We start from the raw sequence: 19402 nt of genomic DNA on the forward strand, positions 1-19402 counted from the left end.
TAGCTCGCCTGGCGCAAGATGAAATACGAGAACTAGTCACACACCGGCGTACTGCTTTTGATAAGAGCATAAGCGAAATGCGCGCTCATCACTGAATTGCACTGTACCAAGTTTGTAGTACCAGGTACGTGGCGCGATCGATGATGTTTCCCAAACATACGGAAGATTTTATGAGGGACAAAAATTATTTACAGACAACCAATGATTTTTATTATAAACCACTGCTCGACAAATGACTTAACTGTTGTTGCGCTTCCAAACAAATCAGATAAAAAATCTGATACTGATAAATACTATTCAACATCGACAGTCGACGGTTAATTAATGGCTTAAATATTGGGAATTGCTTATTGTGCCACTTGCGCAGTCAAGAAACAAGATGCTTTTTTATCCTATTGCCATAAAACAATGTAACCAAAATTACGATGAACGAAAACATCCATACGGAAGTCAGCCACATTGTATTGTATGATAATTTGTAACAGGCCTGTCAAGCAAAATTGAAGAAGGAACAATGCAAGCAGTAAATTTGGAGGAAGTGTCGGCTTTTAGCTGTCAATTTCGTTTTCGATCTCTTCGTCCAGGTCTTCGTCGTCAAGGAGGTCACTTGTGACATATCCGGCAACAACTGCTTTCCAGTCGCAGCATTCAGGAAGCTTCCGAATCGGCATATTTCGGAAAAGTTGTTGCTCGCCTTTAGATTCAGAATTAAGAAAAACAGTGCATTAACAGACATAAGACAGAATAAGAAAGCAGGTGTGCGTACCTTCGTCGCTTTCGTGGGTGCTTTTACTCCATGTCCTCACTGCTTCCGCATGACTGGTTGTTGATCCCATGGACACTCTTTCGTGCAGCCCATCCAGCTTTTCCATATTGTGTCTCGAATCTAGGATAGCAAAATTTGAACAATAGTAATCCTTTGATTTATAACTGAAATTACCGTAAGATTGTTTTTATTCTTAGGTTTTCATTGAGCGCGTATGCCGATACCTTGAAAATGCGCGTAAAGTTTTGCAGTTATTATGGTCAAGGTATTTAGTGGTGGCGGCGTAATCGCCGATTTATCCATATTCATGACCAGTTTTGCTCGTCCATATTTCCATTCAAGATCCGACCGGGCCTGGATTCTTTGATACGTATCGGACAACATAGCGATTAGCAGATTAATCAAAACTAAAAACAATAAACATGTTAATCCCATGCGACCTTAACGATGTCGAAAAATAACGGAAGGCCGCTGCAGTGTTCCAAGGCCACAGAACTGACTTACCAACCATTGTCACTGCAACGAAAAGACTGCATTACATAAAATTCCTGTCAATGTAAAACTGTTACGGGTTACCCATCAAATAAACTCCGTAAACAATTTGCGTCAACGCTTCAGCGAATGCCGGACCAAACGGCGGCGCGTCAATATCTGTGGGATTGACCAGTCCAAACATGGCAAAGTACAGTTTTTTAAAGCTTTCCAGTGGATCCAGTGCCATATCCATAACAACCCACTTTTCATGGTGAAATCCTTCGGGTGGCCTTAGGACATCTTCGTACAGGGAGGATAGCAAGAACGTAAAACCAGTCAGAAATAAAACAAGAATGACGAGAAAACGTAGTAAATCGATAACCACATCGCGAATAATGATAGCGAACGGTCCAAACATGTAATGGAAGGAAAGAAAGCTGCAAAGGGCAAAAATATCATTTGCTGATATGAGCATGACGCTTACACTGTAGAACGGAATGTTATTTTATTGAATAATTATAATAGATTAACATGTTTACCTGACAATTTGGATGCACGCGAAGAAACTGGATAACGCAAAAATTTGGTTTCTGACGTATAAAACCTCGGTTTCCACCGGTGGGTCGAAGGCGAATGCAATAAAGTGCAGAATAAAAGCCACAACACAAAAGACAATAATAAGCACTCGAATCCATCCGAGCCCGCTTCTTTCCTCAGCTGTTGTCAGTTCGCCAGAAAATTTACCAATAACCCAGATAATCAGAATAATTTCTTCCGGTTTTGGTGTCGCGTCATGGCGCTCGTATAATTGTTCAAAAGGTGACATAAACACCAGAATCAGAACCAGAATGAAGAATAAATGGCTGACGATGTGACAGATCAATTTGATAAAAGGAATATAATTATATTTGTGTTCCAGAGGTAGGCAAAAAATTAACCAGACCGGTGGACACAGTAAGAAGACCATAAAGATGAGGAAGCTCTTCGTGCCGGACCAAGCTTGGTTGCCATGCCACACCTGGGTTAAATATCGCTGGACGGCGGGCAGTGCAACAACATCTTTGTGTTCTCCCTATAAAGGTCACGACGACTACATTCTGTGTAAATATATGTTGGAAAACACTTTACAGAAACGATAACACCTGGGACCATAATGGCATGTATACTTGTATGGCATGGATTATTTCATTATTCACAGCAATACATAAAGTCAAAGGTGGATATGGCTGAAGCCCGAATTTACAAGGCTTGTCTTTTTACTTAATGACTTACTTCGATCAGTATGTCCATTAAGGATTTGTCGTGATGGTCAACCGCGCGCAGGATTCCAGCCGGACTAAACTTGTTGCAAGCCAGAACCAGCAAATCGTTTCCAAGTTGCTCGCAGAATTTGTTGGCCAAGTTAAGGTCACGTTCCCTTTCTTTCTCCCGCCCTGAAACTTCCGAGTAGAACCTTGCCAACTTTAGCGCGACTTCAACAGGCGATGGCGATGTGATGATAAATTCCTGAAGCGGCTTATTTTGGGCGGTCTTACTGCACAACATCAGATCGAGCAGAAACACCTTGTCGTCCATCAGCGAAAAAACATCATGAGGTTTCGTTAAGAGGTACAGTACAACAGCAGTTTTCGAGGCATTGGCACAGAGACACAAAGGAATTTTGCCATCGCGGTTTTTTGCCACTGTCGAAGCGTTGCTGTCAACTAAGACTTTGACAACCTTTAAGTGACCTGCTACCGCTGCATGATGTAACGGAGTCCAACCATTCTATAAATTTAAATGTTGCATTGCACAAATTCTGCAAAGTACAGTCGTATATGTATTAGTTGAATATCGAAATTCGTTCTTAAAACCTCAGTGCGCAAGGCTTGTTTTAGCAACTGAGCTAAGTTAAATTGACGGAACCGGTTAAGGCAATAATTATAAATAAATGCACCGTTATTATTTCATGATACATGTCGCTGTGGTCAAATTTATTGTACCAGCTCACATTATCTTCAGCAGACAAATCCGCACCCTGACCAATGAGCAGCGTGACCATTTCCGTGTGACCATGGAAGCAGGCCGACATAAGTGCAGTCCGCCCTTTAGCGTCACGCTTGTCAATCTGGGTTCCCAGTTTGCTTAGTAGCAAATTGACAATGGACAAATGCCCGTTGATGGCTGCTTTTTGCAAAGGTGTCGTCCCCGACACATCGCTGGAGGCATCGGTGTTGACACCAGGATAATTAAGAAGCACCCTGACCATTTCTTCTTGACCGGAATGGCATGCCAAATGAAGTGCTGTTAGTCCGGGTTCGGCACTGATGTGCTTGACCATGGCGTTGTTGACCGTTGGTTGCTCGGTTACAGTGGTGACCGGAACAGTGGTCAGTAGTTCCCGCACAAAATCTACTTGCCCGGTAAACGCTGCTAAATGCAGCGCGGTGAGTCCCGTCTGAAAAATGCATAATGAACTGACTTCGAATTCAGTAACAAATAATTAATAAAGGGGATTAGTTGACTTACTTTAATGCTGCACACATTCAAAGAAACAGAATCTTTAAGGCACTCCAGGACCTTTACATGGCCATATCGAGCAGCAAGATGTAAAGGTGTAAGACCCTCCTGCAAATATATGACACACACATTGCAGTTAGAAAGGATGTGAAGCATTGCCTAAAATACTTAATCGAAGATTGCCGGTACACTGTACACCGTACCTTATTTTCTTCAGTAGCTGGGGCACCTGACTGGATTAACAGTTTGACAATTTCGTCATGTCCACCGGCTGCTGCCAAGTGTACGGCTGAGGCTTCGGTTGACTGTTCCATAAAATTGTGTTAAACAGCAATAGGCGCAATTATTAAGAAATTTCAAACCTTGATTTTTGATTTTATGACCAGGTCTTTGTTATGATTTAGCAGCAGCTGAATGACTTCCAGGCATCCATGTTTAGCGGCGGTGTGCGCAACGTTCAGTCCTTTCTGAAATACACGACTTACAAAAATTAATAAACAAACTGTTCATTATTAACAGACTGTTCATTATAAAACCAAAAAATTTAAATGTAGGTTTTTCCTTGTCAACCGAAGAAAAAGCTACTTGCTTGCAGGATATTGAGATGGATACCGATACCAACTAAGTAGTCCGTACCTGATCTATTATGGTCGCTGGATCGAGTTCACCTTTGTGCTGTATGAAGAGCTGTACAATTTGGGCGTGGTTATGGGCTGCTGCGAGATGCATCGGAGTCTGTCCTTTCTAAAAAGAACACCGTATAAGTGATTATGTATCAAATGATTAGACGATGTGCTTCAGTATATACTTACTTGATCTTTCGCCCAAGCGTCGGCTCCCAACCTTATCAGCCGCTCACAGATACCCCATTGTCCTGCTTGTGCTGCCAAATGTAGTGGTGTCTTTTTCGACTGCAACAACGCACACACGTAGTTTTTCGTTTGTTGCGTCATGCAGAGTTAGATTTATATATATCCAGCATTGTGACCCCACCAGTGATAAGACATCTGTATTGGCTTGATACTTTTCCACCAGTAGTTCGACAATATCCGCCGCCCCTCTTTCGGCGGCCAAATGAGCCGGTGTGACACCATCTTTGTTTTTGGCGTTAACGAAGGCTTTATGCTGCAGAAGCAGGTCCACAACATCCAGATGGTCCTTCTCGGCTGCCAAATGCAAAGCGGCTCTACCTTCCTGTGAACAAAGGCAGCATGGAAATAAAAGAGACTCGATTGCTATCAATTTAGAGAACTGCACTGACCTCATCGAAAACATCAACGCGTGCGTTGTTTCGTAGTAAAATATCAACAATGTCCGCATGACCTTCATCACACGCCGTCAGCAATGGAGACCATCCGTTCTATAAACAGTTATTAAGCAAACTGTACCAGATCGTCAAAAACCTAAAAATACTTTTTGTCCATACGAATGATACCTTCGCAAGTTTGTTAAGTCCCAACACCAGTCGCTCAGGTCCTAGAAACCTAATTATTGTGCTAAGAATTTCATAACACCCATAGCGTGCACAGTAATGCAGAGGAGTTTCCAATGTCTAAAAATTTACGATCCATTGTATTGATAATTTATGGTACTGTGTTTATGTGAAATGTATGTGTGTACATGTACCTCTTTCGTTTGTAAGTTTGTATTTCCGTTGTAGTCCAAAAGCAGTTGTGCCAGCATGGAATCTTCACCTGAAAAGTGCACCATGTCGGATGTCACCTGTGCCACCAAGTGCACTGCTGATTCTCCTTCCTGTATTTAAAGAAATCATGTACTTCGATTCCAGACTATTTCAACTTTGGTACTAGAAAATCGTACCAAGTTCTGAGTGTTTACAGCATTTGATGCGGCATTCTGTGATTCATGTCGGCTGATGTGATCCAGTATTTCTCGTGCCACATCATACTGGCAATTGCGAACTGCCAGATGGAGGGCCGTTTCCCCTTCGTTGTTGACAGCGGATACGTCGACGTTTTCAGACAAAACAATTTTCAGCACCTTTAACGACCCATGTTTGGCGGCTATGTGCAGGGCAGTTTCGCCACTCGTGGTTTTCAGGTTTGGATTGGCTCCGGATTTAATCAGCGTTTCGGCCATTATATGCCCATTAGGATTCCTCGCCGCAATGTGCAGCGCAGTCTCTGATTCTTTTCCTCCTGAAACAAAATTCGTTCACGTTATTGTAAGTTATTACGTTATTGTTACAGTTACTGTTACGTTATTGTTCACGTTATTGTTACGTTCGTTATTGTTAATTAAAAATCTTGAGAAAAGATGGTGTCGATATGCTGCGCACTAATTATAATGCTTCCCTTGTTTTCGGTACAGTACTTCCTTAACTGCAAGGCACATTTTTGACTTATTCACATGCCGTAATACCCGATCAGCCACATGCATACCCAAATGCCTCTGGCTGATGACGTGTGCCGGAAGAGTTATTCAGGAAATTCAGCACAGTAATACTAGTACCTGTAATATTGACGGCAGCGCCTGACCCGATCAGCACATCCACCATGAGAGAATGTCCGTTTTCCACCGCAATATGTAATGCGGTGTAATTTTCCTTCGTTCGTGCATCCACAGGAGTTCCATTTGCCAACAACTCGGATGCAACGTTCGCGTGACCTTTGGGTATTTTGCAGCAGTTAGTTGTTTGCACGTGCTTAATAGCCCAGAAGTCTGCTCACCGTATTGAGCAGCAATGTGTAGTGCCAGCTGTCCGGATTTGTTCGGCATGCTTATGGGCACTCCCCGCCGGATCAGGAGCATTACTGTTGCTGCGTGTCCAGATCGTGCAGCGATATGCGCTAATGTGCTCCCGTCCTATGAAGCAAAATAAGTATGTGAACGTTGGTTTAATCTACGGTGAACCTGTCGACCGTGACCTTTGCTCTTGTTTTAAGTGATCCCCGGAAGCGTTCCACTAGTGTATCAACAACATTCGTGAGGCCTTGCTCCACAGCTAAATGCAAGGCTGACCGCCCCATCTGTCATAACCAAAAAGAACGTGTATATATATCCCACGCACGAAAGACCTTTTTCTATTTTCTAGCGCTTCTATTTTCTAGCGGAAGAAAGTCACGTGAGACACAAGCATGTACTTACCACATCAATTAAATCCGGATTAGCTTTTTTTGTCGTGCAGCATACTCACAGCATCCCCGTTCTTAACCATCGTGGCAACATGCAGCAATGTCTCACCTTCACTCTGCATGCGTAAGTACCCGCATAGTAACATTCAGGTTGTAAAAAACATTAATTGTGCACAATTAAAATGACTTTCAACCTTAAAGTTAGATGAATAATTTATATTGGTTACAACTGAATCTCGGTTAATTAATCTCGGGCATATAAAGGTGTGGAGCTGAACTTACGTTTTGTATGTCAACGGGAGTATCAAATTCCAGTAAGATCTTAAGAACTTCGTTGTCATGTCTGCGGATAACAAAATGCGCCAGGGTGTCGTCATTCATTTGCTGCAATTTAAAATTAAAATGTGGCAAAGTTGTAATTTAAAGGCTGCTAACCATAAGCAGACACTGGACGAGGTATATTCAAAACTCTGGATATTAAAATTACGTAGAATGCTAGTTCTGGTATCATCGTCTGCGCTCATGTATGCATATGAATCAATATTCACTACTTAAGCATCAACCATATATAACGAATCTGTGTAACTACAGACTTGCTTAATTTATTGTACACCGCTGGAAGTTTTTTTAAACGTTAGTAGGTGTTAACTGACTTTATTCTGATAGGACAATTGCTGGTGGGCTTGGTCCAACAAAAGCTCTTTCAGTACATGCAGATTAGCAACATCCGCCGCCCTCCAGACCGGAAGAAATCCTTCCTGAAAAATAGTACGTCGCCGCAAAATGCAAATAATGACATTCCTGGTCGCGACACATTAAGATTCTCGGTCAATATTCCCGGATGCTTACTGCGTCAGATATCATTCTGCATTCCGGTCCTGACAGAGGAACCAAATACTGAACAAGCGGCCATGCACCAAATTTCCGCATGCAACTGCAGAAAACAAACGGGTCGTGTTTAAGCCAGCATACTGCTTCCGCTTTCGCAGTGAGGTGTATAGAAAACGCATTGGTAAAAAGTGCACTCACGCTAGATGCAGTGGAAGCTGCTTTAGATCCTGAAATGAATAAAGAGTTTAGTTGAAATTTACAAAAACTACTACGGTACCACCTCCATGTCTTGCAAAAGTGGACACAGAATAACAGAAAGTACAAGTTACCCCTCCAATAATCGTGGGATCTGCGCCGTATGTAACGAGCATCCGGACCATTTCTTCCTTTGCATCCCGTACCGCGAAATGTAAAGCAGTTTCCCCATTCTAAAAAGATTTGCTTTTAACCGGCTTGAAATAGTAGCTACACTACCTCAAGAAGCATCCGATTCACAAACGAAATTTACAAACTTGGTCATGTAATTCCCTTCAGAAGTCATTGGGTTACAGTTTCGCAATCTTTCTAAAATCTATATCCGCAGTATTAAATTTATATATTGCGTAATCTTACGTTTTTTTTAACCCAGTAAAGTCAGCCATATTTGAAAACGACCACTTGCCTCGGTGGCTGTATTGATCTCCGCTCCAAGCTTGAGAAGCTGGTCCACGAGACCAGCTCTGCTTTCTTTGGCACATAGCATTAATGCGGTGACTTTTGTGCCCTGTAACAGCAAACAGGCGCTGGTTAAAGAATTTTTCCAAAGAATAGCAAAATTTTAAACTTAACAGTTTAGCAAAGCTGTTTTAGAATAAAGCAAGTTTAATTTTAGATCTTACTGTCAAGCACTGATCTTTACATTAACACTTTCACTGGTTAACTATGTACCTCTTCCGCCGCATTAACCGCCTCCGTCACCTTCGAACGCTTTTCGACGACCCTGGCCGCTTTTTCTAACAGGCGCAGCAAACTTTCCAACGAACTCCAGCTATTAGTCTTACAAGAATCCAGGATCAAACTGCCCGTATTATCTGGTAATTCGATTCGTTCCAGCATCGGTTTCGGAGAGATTGATCTTGACCGTGAATCCTGTGGTTGACCGTCGAATATTTCCTCCACGTTGTGTGGTGGATCAGGTGACCTTTCATTTCTAATAGCCGGTACGTAATCTTGTGGTGTGGGTGAGGGTGTCGGTGCACTGGAACTCGGAAGTACATCCCGCAATCCTTTAGGTAGCAGCCTCTCGGGTGGTTTGGAGGTGGATGCGTCAGAAATTAATTGCCGCTGCTTTTTGGGTGGCACCGGTTGCATGGACTGCTGCGTGGAGATTTTTGGCAGATCCTGTTTGGGTTTGAAAAGTAGTGATGGTTGCAGGTTGCGATTGTCATCATGATCTTCGGGCACCGGTGTGGGAAGAGGTGGAGGCGGCGGAAAATCATCAGAATCCGCTTCGGGGAAACCGGTTTGGGAGGGCGGCTGGTTAGCGGATGGAGGGAGCGGTGGAAGAACACGCACGCCCAAGTATGTTTTACTTTGCATAACGCGCGAAATCATTTTTCAAGAGAGCTAGAGACGCATTTTGTAGATAAAGTGATTAAATTCCAATTTGAAAAGCCCCTTTAAATTGCACGTAAAAATGAAAAAGTTCAGTTTTATCATGAACTGCACAACTGCACGTAAAAATAAAAAGGTTCAGTTTTATACGCGAGCACGTCCCACTTCGACCTATGTGGACAACGGGAGATAAGAAACAAGATAAAAATGGTGAGTGCACACAAAATAATAAAGTAGAAACAGAGGCGCAGATTTATTTCTAATAGGGAGCACAGCAATAAGCAAATCAAGCTAAGCCAGTTTTGGCAAACAGCGTTGAATATTTCTTTATAACCATCATAATCCAGGACATTATTGTAAGGCATGCGGCCGTTTCCGGTAAACTGCTCTTTGTCTCGTTTGCGTATCCGTTTGTCTTTCGGGATTTTAAACCGATTCTCCAACATTTGTTTATTCTAAAGCTGAAATGCGTTGACGCGCCATGTTTTGCTTGTTCTCGAACGACCGGCGGTACCAGTATTGACCCGCAACGGCCTGGTACTGCTGCCGGCGGGAGCGGAAGTGGTACGCTGTTATCTCAGATGCATGTGCACATCCTGTGTATTAAATTATACGGTCATACCTGCGTATGGTTAGATTGAACGAAATTTTTCTGTTATAGTTTAGCGTGTTTTTTTTTTCTTCAAATTGGTGTATTGAGGCATTGATTTGACCAATAAAGTACCTTCACGATAAGTCGTGTTGCTCGCTGTCTTTGAGTTTTGCTATGCATATGAACAGTACCAGTAAACAATTATGTACTCTGCATCCAAGATTCTGTCTCTGCATGACTCCCTGCGTACGCGTTTTAGACTTTCAGAAGTGAAAAGGCGTGGAATTAAAGATAGGCATCTAGAGACAGAATAAGAAAAAAAGCAGCCGAAATTTGCGATTGCTTCATTGGGCTAATTCTTTCGAAAACGGCTAGAAGCAACAACATTCCACTTCCCAAGCCCGGTTACTGCGAGACGATATTCGAGCTGTGGAAAAAATCGGGTATCCAGTCGATATATAGCTACCCGGTAGTCACTCTCATTGTCAGCCACTCTAGCCTTAAATACAGGACAATGTACCTCCAAGCTATTCATGGTATTCAAGATATCCTTCATGATATACTTCTCACCGTTGCCGCATAAACGTATTCAAGTTCAGAAATTCGGAGACGTAACACACAACTGTTTTCAGCTGGTGCCCGCTGTCGTGCAAACTGCGATAGATTTTTTTTAAACTCTGCTGATTGGCCTTTACGACGCGGTCCATTCATTTGGGCTAGTGCCAATAAAGTACGATATTAGTAGCATATCTTTTGTACGTAATGCTACATATCCCCGACCATTTCCAGAAATTAGTTCTAGGTTTCCTTGAAAACTAATGCAAGGCTACGATCGACCTAGGTATATTTTGAATGAAGCAAGCTGATTTTCCATGAAATATTTTTCCTCGAAAAGTAGTGCATGAAAAGTGCATCGTTGCTTGCTGCAATATTAAAGGTGAGAACATCAGCAATGCCGTATAAAATGCCGTTATTGCAAACTAGTGTTGTAATCATATTATAACAAAGTGCGTTCATCACGCACCGTTTACAACCATTATGAACCATATGATTGCTATTTCATCACAGTTTTACCCAAAGCACATTAATTTCGAAAACCTGAACATACAGATACTGAAGTATAAAACTGTAGCTGACAGCCAGTAATCGGCAAATTAATTTTCGTGTTCCAGTCCCAATAAAACGCTGGTATTTGTATCGGGTTCATAATCGGTAGCTGATCCACCGCGATAAGCAGACACGATGCCATCCCAGTCTATCACGTCGACTAGTTTTTTTACCGGTATTTTTCTGAAATTCTGCGCAGCTCCACCTAATCAAAGTACAAAAAGAAATAACTCATTATATTACAGCTGCTATCACTGATTCATTTTTTTACGATGATGGTTAATACACGCGGTCAGATTTACAGTATCATTTTAATTTGTTCTCTATGTATAAATTGTGCCAAAAAAATACCTTCGGCCGCGCCATGAAAGCTGTTGCTCCAGTTTAACACGCGAGAGCCTTCGCGGCTTCCCTTGCCGCTTGGTGCCAGTTCTTCCGTAGATTCGCTCTTACCGCGTTTCCGAGCAGCGGACACACATGCTACAATCAAGTTCATATATAGTTTTAAATAATAATAGTTTGCAACAAATATTTCGTCGACCAGACCGCAGGAAAGGTCTTCTAATATAGCAAAAATGCAAACACAGACGTCAGATTTGCGTGTTTGTTATGAAATCCTCTTTCAAAAGTATGCTTGCATAGTACAGTATTTAGAATTAGTGTGCTGCACTTGATTATGGGCTTACACAAAACGCTGCTGCACTTCGGTTAGCTAATGCATAATGCTGCAACATGTAACATCCTCTTCTAGTTTAAATACCTTTTGTTCCCTGAATTAAATAGGCACCGGAAACGGTAATCAGGTTAACTGGTGGCGGACTAATTGCTGATTTATCCATATTCATAATCAGTTTTGCGCGGCCGTATTTCCATTCTAAATCTGACCTAGCTTGTATCCTTTGGTATGTATCCGATAACATGGCGATCAACAGGTTAATAAGCACTGTATAAATTGGAAAAAATTGATTAACACCGAATCTTGCGCGGCGTACCGCTTCATGTCTCAAGAGGAGTACTCACCGACCATGGTCACTGCAAAGAGCAAAAAGTGTTATCACAATCCGTAAGGCAGCAGAACAGCAAACGTCTTACCCATGAGATAGATCATGATTAAAATTTTAATCAGCGTTGGGGAAAATTCCGGACTGTGAGGAGGGAAGGGAATTTTTGTGGGGTCAACCAGACCGAACAGCGCAAAATATAAATACTGGAAACTGTCTAGCGGGTCATACGATAAATCCATCATCGGCGCAGTTTTATTGTAATGCCATCCGTCAAAGGTAGGCGACTCTTCCGTGTCCAAAAACATTGCTGAATGGCTAAAGGAAAATCCAATCATGAAGAGCGCTAAAACCACTAAAAACCGCAAAAGATCCTTCACAAGGTCACGAATGATTATGCCCATTGGTCCGAACATATAGTGGAAGGAAAGGTAGCTGCAAAAACAATAATTAAGTATTCAGCGCAGTTTTCAAGCTAATTTGCCCCTAACTTTTTTTATCCGTCTCCGTCACGAGTGTGTTCATTTACGAGCATACGAACATCGAGCCGGTCTATAATCATATAAAAAAGAAACCTACTTGACAATCTGTACGCAAGCGAATAAACATGCGGTGGCAAACAGTTGATTCCGTACATAGAGCAGTGTCGTTTCTACGGGCGGATCAAATGGAAAAGCTGCAGCATGAATAATAATCGCTAAACCACAGAAAACTAATACAAAAACCCTTATCCATCCCAGTCCTTGCCGCTCTTCTGCGGTGTTGAACTCGTCCAAAAATTTTCCCAACAACCATGCCAGTAAAACCCATTCGCTCCACCGTGGAAACGCATCGTGGCGATCGAAGAGTCGCTCAAATGGCGACATAAAAACCAGAATCAAAATAGTAATGAAGAACAAATGACTAACAATGTGGCACAGCAACTTCATAAAAGGAACATAATTGTATTTGTGGCCCAGAGGAAGGGAAAAGATGAACCAGATAGGCGGGCATATGAGAAAGGACAGGAACAAGGATATGCTTTTGGCATCACTCCACTCCTCGTTTCCGTACCACACGTCGGTCAAATAACGCTGAACCGCCGGATCCGACACAACTTCCTTATGGCTGCCATCGATTAAGATGTCCATTAAGGATTTATCGTACTGATCGGTGGCACGAAGCACCAAAGCAGGATTGAAACGGTTGCATGATATGGTCAACAAATCGTTTCCTAAGGTTTCACAAAACTTGCTGGCTAAGGTCAAGTCGCGCTCTAGCTCTTTCTCCCTAAAAGACTGCTCTTTATAAAAACGAGAGAGTTTTAAAGCAATTTCCACGGGTGACGGGGAAGTGGTAATGAAGTCTTCCAGCGCCTTCTGGTGGAACAATTTACCGCAGTTCATCAAATCAAACATGAACGCTTTGTCTTCCAGCAAAAGAAAGCAGTCGTGGTCTTTTAAGATGAGATAAGTGAGTACGTCGGTTTTCTGAGCACTAGCAGCGTAGCATAAGGCAATTTTTCCGTCTTTTGTTACGGCTGTCGGGGAGGCACCCGCGTCGATGAGTAATTTGATGACCTTTAAATGGCCAGCTTTTGCAGCATGATGTAAGGCGGTCCACGAGTTCTATACCAACATTCACAATAATTTTTAAAATGCTCGAATCACCACATTCGCTTTGAAAAAGTTGTAATTAAAGTACAAACCTGATCAATCTCAATCTTTTCTGCGAAAAGAGTCGGTAGTATTTCGTAATTTTTATTACTTGCTTATAATTACGTACCTGCTAAGAGCAACACTGACACAAACGTACAGTACTGTATTGTACTTCGACTCACGTTGTCTACAGATGTGACATCGGATCCTTGACCAATCAGCAGCGCCGCCATTTCTTCATGCCCAGCTGCGGCCGCTAACATTAGCGCGTTACGGCCTTTTTTATCCCGAATATCCAGTTGCGTTGCTGATTTACTCAACAGAAGACCGACGACGGGCAGATGACCGTGCATTGCAGCCATGTGAAGCGGAATCATTCCAGTGTTTTCTGCCGCTGCATCCACTTGAACTCCGGGATAGTTCAGTAATAACCGCACCAGGTTTTCTTGACCAGAGAGACTAGCCAGATGCAGTGGCGTCAGACCGGGTTCGGCGCCAATTTCCCTAACAATCGAATTGTGAACAGTGGGCTGTTCGGAGACAACCGTAGCTGGGACGGACGTTAACAATTCCCGGGCAACGTCTACTTGTCCATAGAAGGCCGCAAGATGCAGTGCCGTAAATCCAGTCTGTTGTTATCAAGACGTCTAACATTTGACATACAGAAACAATCTGTAAATTCGGTTAACCTTGATACTGGAAACTTTGAGTGAAACGAGGTCTTTTAACACTTCTAAGACAGAAAGGTGACCATGTTTGGCAGCCAGATGGAGCGGTGTCATTCCATCCTAATAATGCATAAATTTTATTTATTAAAATGGTGATGGAAAAAATAGGGCTCCATGAAATTTTACCCCGTTTTCATCTACTGGAGAAGCTCCGCCTTCTATTAAGCTCTTGACCACTTCCGCGTGACCGCCTGCCGCCGCTAGATGAACAGCTGTGGACTCGTCCGTCTAGATAATATGCGCAAAACGTAGAAAACAGCGGTCCAGAACCCGGTTCACATCAGTCACAATCACCTTGGTTTTTGCATTAATCACTTGTTCCTTCTGGTGATCAATGAGAAGTTTGACCACGGCGTTACTCCCATTCTTGGCTGCTATGTGTGCCACAGTGTATCCATTCTGTAGTCATAATAAGTTACGGCATGTCGTAATCGATGGAAACCTGAAGCCTTCAAAAAAAGCCTGTATACCTCATCCACCATTGACATTGGATTGGTGTCCGCCAAAGATTTTAGGAATAACTCCACAATTGCAGCGTTGTCTGTCTCAGCTGCCAGGTGTAATGGGGTTTGACCTTTCTGAAAATATCAGATCTTAAATATCAGAAATGTGCGTACATCGTCACATTTGACATAAAACCTTATAAACTTGAACTTTATCTACCTGATCTTTTGCGTTTGGGTCCGCTTTCATCCGCAAAAGTACATCACAAATATCCAGTTTTCCGTATTGCGCAGCCATGTGAAGCGGTGTCCTTTTCGCCTGCGCCAAACAAAGTGGTCTGTCAAGCAAAGGTCATTTTTCGTAATCAAGCGTCAGCTGTACCAATGACAAAGCGTCAATGGAAGCTTCGTATTTTTCCACCAGCAGTTGAACGATCTCGGTCCAGCCTTTCATTGCTGCCAGATGAAGCGGTGTTACTCCTAACTTGGATTTGGCGTTGACAAAGGCTTTGTGGCGAAGAAGATAATCAACAATGTCAGCATGACCGTTTTCAGCAGCGATGTGCAGAGCAGCTTTTCCTTGCTGTATGCCGGCAGATTTCATAATTATTCAGTACGCTGCATAAAATATATTATGTGTTTAGTGTTACACTCCAATCACACCCACCTCGTCGAAAACATCCACCCGAGCATTGTTTCGCAAAAGCTGTTTGACAATTTCCTCGTGACCGTGTTCCGACGCTGTCAACAATGGCGACCATCCATTCTAATTGTAAGGTAGAAATGCTTTCAACACTATTTATCATATTAAAGGTAAAGGTAAAGTTATTGATTCCCTCTCGTTGCCATATTTCTGAATGATTTCAAAATTGTTTTTACCTTCGCTTGTTTATTGACAGCCAGTTGGAATTTAGCAGGTCCTAAGTACTTAACGATCGCCGTAAGTATTTCGACGTTTCCACATCGAGCACAGTAATGTAGAGGCGTTTCTAAACTCTGAAATTACGGGTTTGTCAGCACCGTTTCCTTGATTCGTGAGTGAAGAGTAACGAGGCAGTAGCTGCATGTTCATTGCTTACCATTTTTGTTTGTATACCAATTTCGGCGCTGAAATCCAGCAAAAGCTGTACCAGTTTCACATCTTCGTGCTCGAAGTGGATCATATCTGGGGCCAGTTCTGCCGCATAGTGCATAGCTGATTCGCCTTCCTAGAGTAGGTTAATCGATCGAAAACATTTAGTAAAAGATAAGTTCGGCAAAAGTTAAATTCAGTCTCACTAGATTCTGGGCATTGACCATCCCCGCCGCATCCGATTTGGATCTTTGACTGGCCGACTGTTCCAGCAATTCTTTGGCAACATAGTAATTGCAGCTACGGACAGCCACGTGCAGCGGCGTCTCGCCGCCTTTGCTTACGGCCGACGTCTCGGCTCCCTCGGCCAACAAGATCTGTATCATCCGCAGTGCTCCATACCGCGCCGCCACATGGAGCGCTGTTTCTCCGTTCTCCATTGTCGCATTCACATCCGCACCTGATTTGATTAGCATTTCCGCGCACAGCTCACCATTAGGTACTCGAGCAGCAATGTGCAGCGCTGTCTCTTCCGCTGCACCCCCTGCGTCAACGACAGTCACTGGTTGTAATCGTGCACTGATCCTGACAATAAATCAAACAGTCAGAAAGCAGCAATGATTTGAGTTTGACCTTTGATATCAACGGACGCTCCGTATCCCAGAAGCGCTTCCGTAACTTGCGGTTTGCCATATTCCACAGCCAGATGTAACGGTGTATAATTGTCGTTGGTCTTTGCATCAACCGGCGATCCATTTTCAATTAAAATTCCGATAACTTTTGCGTGACCTTAGATTATCATGCGATGTCATTAAAAATTGTCGTTTACGTTCTTGATATGCAGCACTAACTTTCCTCCAGAAGTGGACTCTTTAATATGTACGCTTGTTTTTAGCTTACCTGCTCGAGCTGCTGCGTGTAACGCCAGTGCACCGGCTTTGTTAGGCATGTTAAGCGGCACTCCTCTCCGCAACAATGCTAATGTGGCTTCTGGATGTCCCGTTAGCGCAGCCAGATGCGCTAAGGTACTTCCATCCTGTGATGCCATAAGCGGTATTTATGATATTTATACAAGAACCGAGTATTTACGTAATTTGCTGTGCGCACTGGAATTTTAACGAAACACTTTGCGCTGGTGCGCTACTTACAGCTGTTCTGGCCATGATTGACCCTTTGAATTTTTCAGTAAGAACCTCTACGACTGTTGTGCTTCCATTTTCGACCGCTAAATGCAGCGGTGTTCTTTCGAACTGCAAAGAAAATTTTGAAATTACTTTGATTTATGCAACGGGCACGAAAATAAGTATGGAAGTACTTATATTATAACAAAACAATATAGTCCTTGCTGATGAATTTTCAGCACCATTTCGTATTCGGATAATGTTATGTGTAACAGGTGAAATAATAATAAATTGGTGTATAGTAATTAAGCAATATGCAGTCTGCCGTTTTAATTTATGGTCATTATCGTTTAAGGTCATGGAGTTGGGATACCGTATATTGTTACAATACATTCTGCCATGCTACGAAATAGGTAGTTGCCTCTAACCCTATCAACAAGTTCCGGATTGGCTCGGTGGTTATGCAATAACGCCAGTGCAGAGTCATTATGCGTTTGGGAAGCAATGTGGAGAAGGGTCTGTCCATCGAACTGTAAAGCAAATATTGATCTGCTCCCCGCGCCAGATTCAGTTCACACGGAAGTTACCGCGAACGGCATGGTCATACATTTTGAATGTCAACGGGTGCGCCTGCATCTATTAACACCCGTAGTGTCTCCGTATCCTTTCGTCGCAGTACGAAATGCATTAAAGTGTCACCATTTTGTTGCTGTAAAATATCGACATGTTGTTTGCGTAGGTACGGCCTACCACGCCAGCAGCGTAATCAAAGACGGCAATTACCTTGTTTTGGTAGGTCAGCTGCTCCATTATGAGATCCGTAAGGAGTTCTTTCACAACATGCACATTAGGCTCCAGTGCAGCACACCAGACCGGAAGATATCCGTCCTGTTAAGACCAGTTTTAGCACAGGTCAAAACTGAACTCTTAATTTATTCGCTGACCTTGTCTTCAGCCAATCGACCTTCTCTTCCAGAATGGGGTATCAGAAACTGTACCAAGGGCCAAGCAGCGATCTTTCTTAGACAGGCTGCAGCGATTACAAGTAACAAATGTCAACTGAACAAGGCCAAAAAATTTAGCCTGCACGCTTGGGTTAAATTTTTTCCCTTACCCATATGTAACGGCAGCTGGCTTCTTTTCTGAAAAGCATAACAAAAATAAGACATCAACAAATATTTGGTTTTGCTTGAGAATCTAAAATTTTCATTACAATTTGCTAAGCAGAAATACTTACGCCATCAGGAATTGTTGCATCGGCACCAAAGGTTACGAGTGATCGGACCATTTCATCTTTGGCATATTGTGTTGCAATATGTAATGCCGTCTCTCCTGCCTGTAACTCAAAAGATTGGTCAGAATATTATCTTGCTTTTATTGAGATATTTGTTTTTCGAAACAATTACATACCTTAGAAACAGCATTTATCTGTGCTCCGAATTTCACTAGCACTGCAACATCGCCCATTTTGCTCTCTTTGGCGCATAACATTAGCGCTGTGTAGCCGTTCTCCTAAGAAATTGTCAACAACCCTGAGTTAAGCGCTGTTGTCAAATGGACAAAAATGATTACAGCCAATCAGCATACGATTACCTCGTCCGCAAGGTTGACAGCCTGCACAATGTCATCCCGCTTCCCATCCTTACGAAAAGCCTTGTCCAGAATTTTTAGCTGGTTCTCCACCGATGTCCAGCTGCCCGTGAGACAGGATTCCAGCAGGAAAACTCCTGTACTTCCCGATACGGGAACATCTTCCTCGGTAACATCCACGACAGGGACGTTGGAAAACGAGGCCGCACCGGGTGCATTACTTTTCGCAGCGTTATTCATGGCAATTAAATTAACCACAGGAATACGTGGTGAAAACGTAGACTGCGCTTTGTTTACTTCCGGTTCGGGATTATCGCTGGGGATAATAACATCCGATAAGCTTAATGGTGGGCTGGGATTCAATGTCGGCGCATCGCCTTCGTTCCCTGTATTCAATCGCCCTCTTTTACTGGGATAGACTGGAATGTCCTCTTCTGGGATGGTTTCTTCGATGACGGTCTGGAGGCCGTTGGATTCCGACGGATCCCACAATGGTCTGACATCTTTGGAAGACTGCAGGCGATTGCGTGGACGGATGAGTTTAACAGGAAGCGCTGCGGGTTGCGTGGAATATGGAGATGAAGTATCCATTTGTAAATTTGGATTATGACGACCACTGCTACCGGAAGTTGACTTTTGTTCTACGGGCAAATGTTTCCGCGATGACGGTGTCGCAGGATTGGACATGACGATGTAACAAAATGCGTTGGATGCTCATAAAACCAACTGTCCATGCAAACCGTTGACTGCAGTGATCGATCTGCGGTGAAGCGATGCTGTTGGTACAACTTTGGAATGCGAAGGTTAGCTGACAAAGAAATTTGTGCGATCACGATCGGCGGGCCAAAGGGAT

At 43.0% G+C, this 19402-nt stretch overlaps 2 protein-coding genes across 2 annotated transcripts; both read right to left on the bottom strand.

The window, feature by feature from the left end:
• Positions 1-322: 322 nt before the first annotated feature.
• On the bottom strand, positions 323-9593 carry LOC129600160 (serine/threonine-protein phosphatase 6 regulatory ankyrin repeat subunit A-like). The gene is given in 30 exon segments (XM_055498579.1): positions 323-694; positions 767-886; positions 991-1173; positions 1271-1282; positions 1343-1677; positions 1780-2312; positions 2513-3007; positions 3231-3677; positions 3749-3847; positions 3943-4044; positions 4102-4206; positions 4376-4483; positions 4552-4650; positions 4733-4933; positions 5001-5099; positions 5175-5291; positions 5366-5494; positions 5561-5898; positions 6212-6367; positions 6430-6565; positions 6628-6729; positions 6848-6877; positions 6879-6950; positions 7117-7218; positions 7488-7592; positions 7684-7768; positions 7864-7892; positions 7995-8093; positions 8327-8428; positions 8593-9593. Coding segments are annotated over 30 exon segments (5352 nt in total). The 5' UTR covers positions 9259-9593; the 3' UTR covers positions 323-548.
• Positions 9594-10815: 1222 nt separating this feature from the next.
• Positions 10816-19353, bottom strand: LOC129600155 (serine/threonine-protein phosphatase 6 regulatory ankyrin repeat subunit B-like). Its single transcript, XM_055498570.1, has 28 exons — positions 18553-19353; positions 18370-18471; positions 18197-18295; positions 18074-18101; positions 17904-17989; positions 17743-17847; positions 17567-17668; positions 17388-17489; positions 16987-17088; positions 16739-16874; positions 16472-16627; positions 16045-16382; positions 15846-15974; positions 15646-15762; positions 15434-15532; positions 15149-15349; positions 14987-15085; positions 14794-14901; positions 14618-14722; positions 14450-14551; positions 14285-14383; positions 13778-14224; positions 12538-13565; positions 12050-12393; positions 11978-11989; positions 11718-11900; positions 11309-11437; positions 10816-11162 (listed from the first exon to the last, which is right to left on the bottom strand). Exons 1-28 carry the CDS (start codon positions 19234-19236, stop codon positions 11005-11007), a joined length of 5400 nt encoding a protein of 1799 aa, XP_055354545.1. The 5' UTR covers positions 19237-19353; the 3' UTR covers positions 10816-11004.
• Positions 19354-19402: the final 49 nt, after the last annotated feature.

The sequence above is a fragment of the Paramacrobiotus metropolitanus genome, unplaced genomic scaffold (assembly GCF_019649055.1).
Source record: "Paramacrobiotus metropolitanus isolate TYO unplaced genomic scaffold, Prichtersi_v1.0 Parri_scaffold0000166, whole genome shotgun sequence".
In the NCBI taxonomy this organism is placed as follows: domain Eukaryota; kingdom Metazoa; phylum Tardigrada; class Eutardigrada; order Parachela; family Macrobiotidae; genus Paramacrobiotus; species Paramacrobiotus metropolitanus.

What these genes read in the sequence shown, in the direction of transcription:
- LOC129600155 (XM_055498570.1), bottom strand. Translation starts at nt 19,236, where the DNA reads ATGTCCAATCCTGCGACACCGTCATCGCGGAAACATTTGCCCGTAGAA. An exon ending in ACACGCAGCAGCTCGAGCAG is followed by an intron (nt 16,628 to 16,738) that starts GTAAGCTAAAAA and finishes TGATAATCTAAG; the next exon opens with GTCACGCAAAAGTTATCGGA. An exon ending in CCATTGACGCTTTGTCATTG is followed by an intron (nt 15,086 to 15,148) that starts GTACAGCTGACG and finishes TGTTTGGCGCAG; the next exon opens with GCGAAAAGGACACCGCTTCA.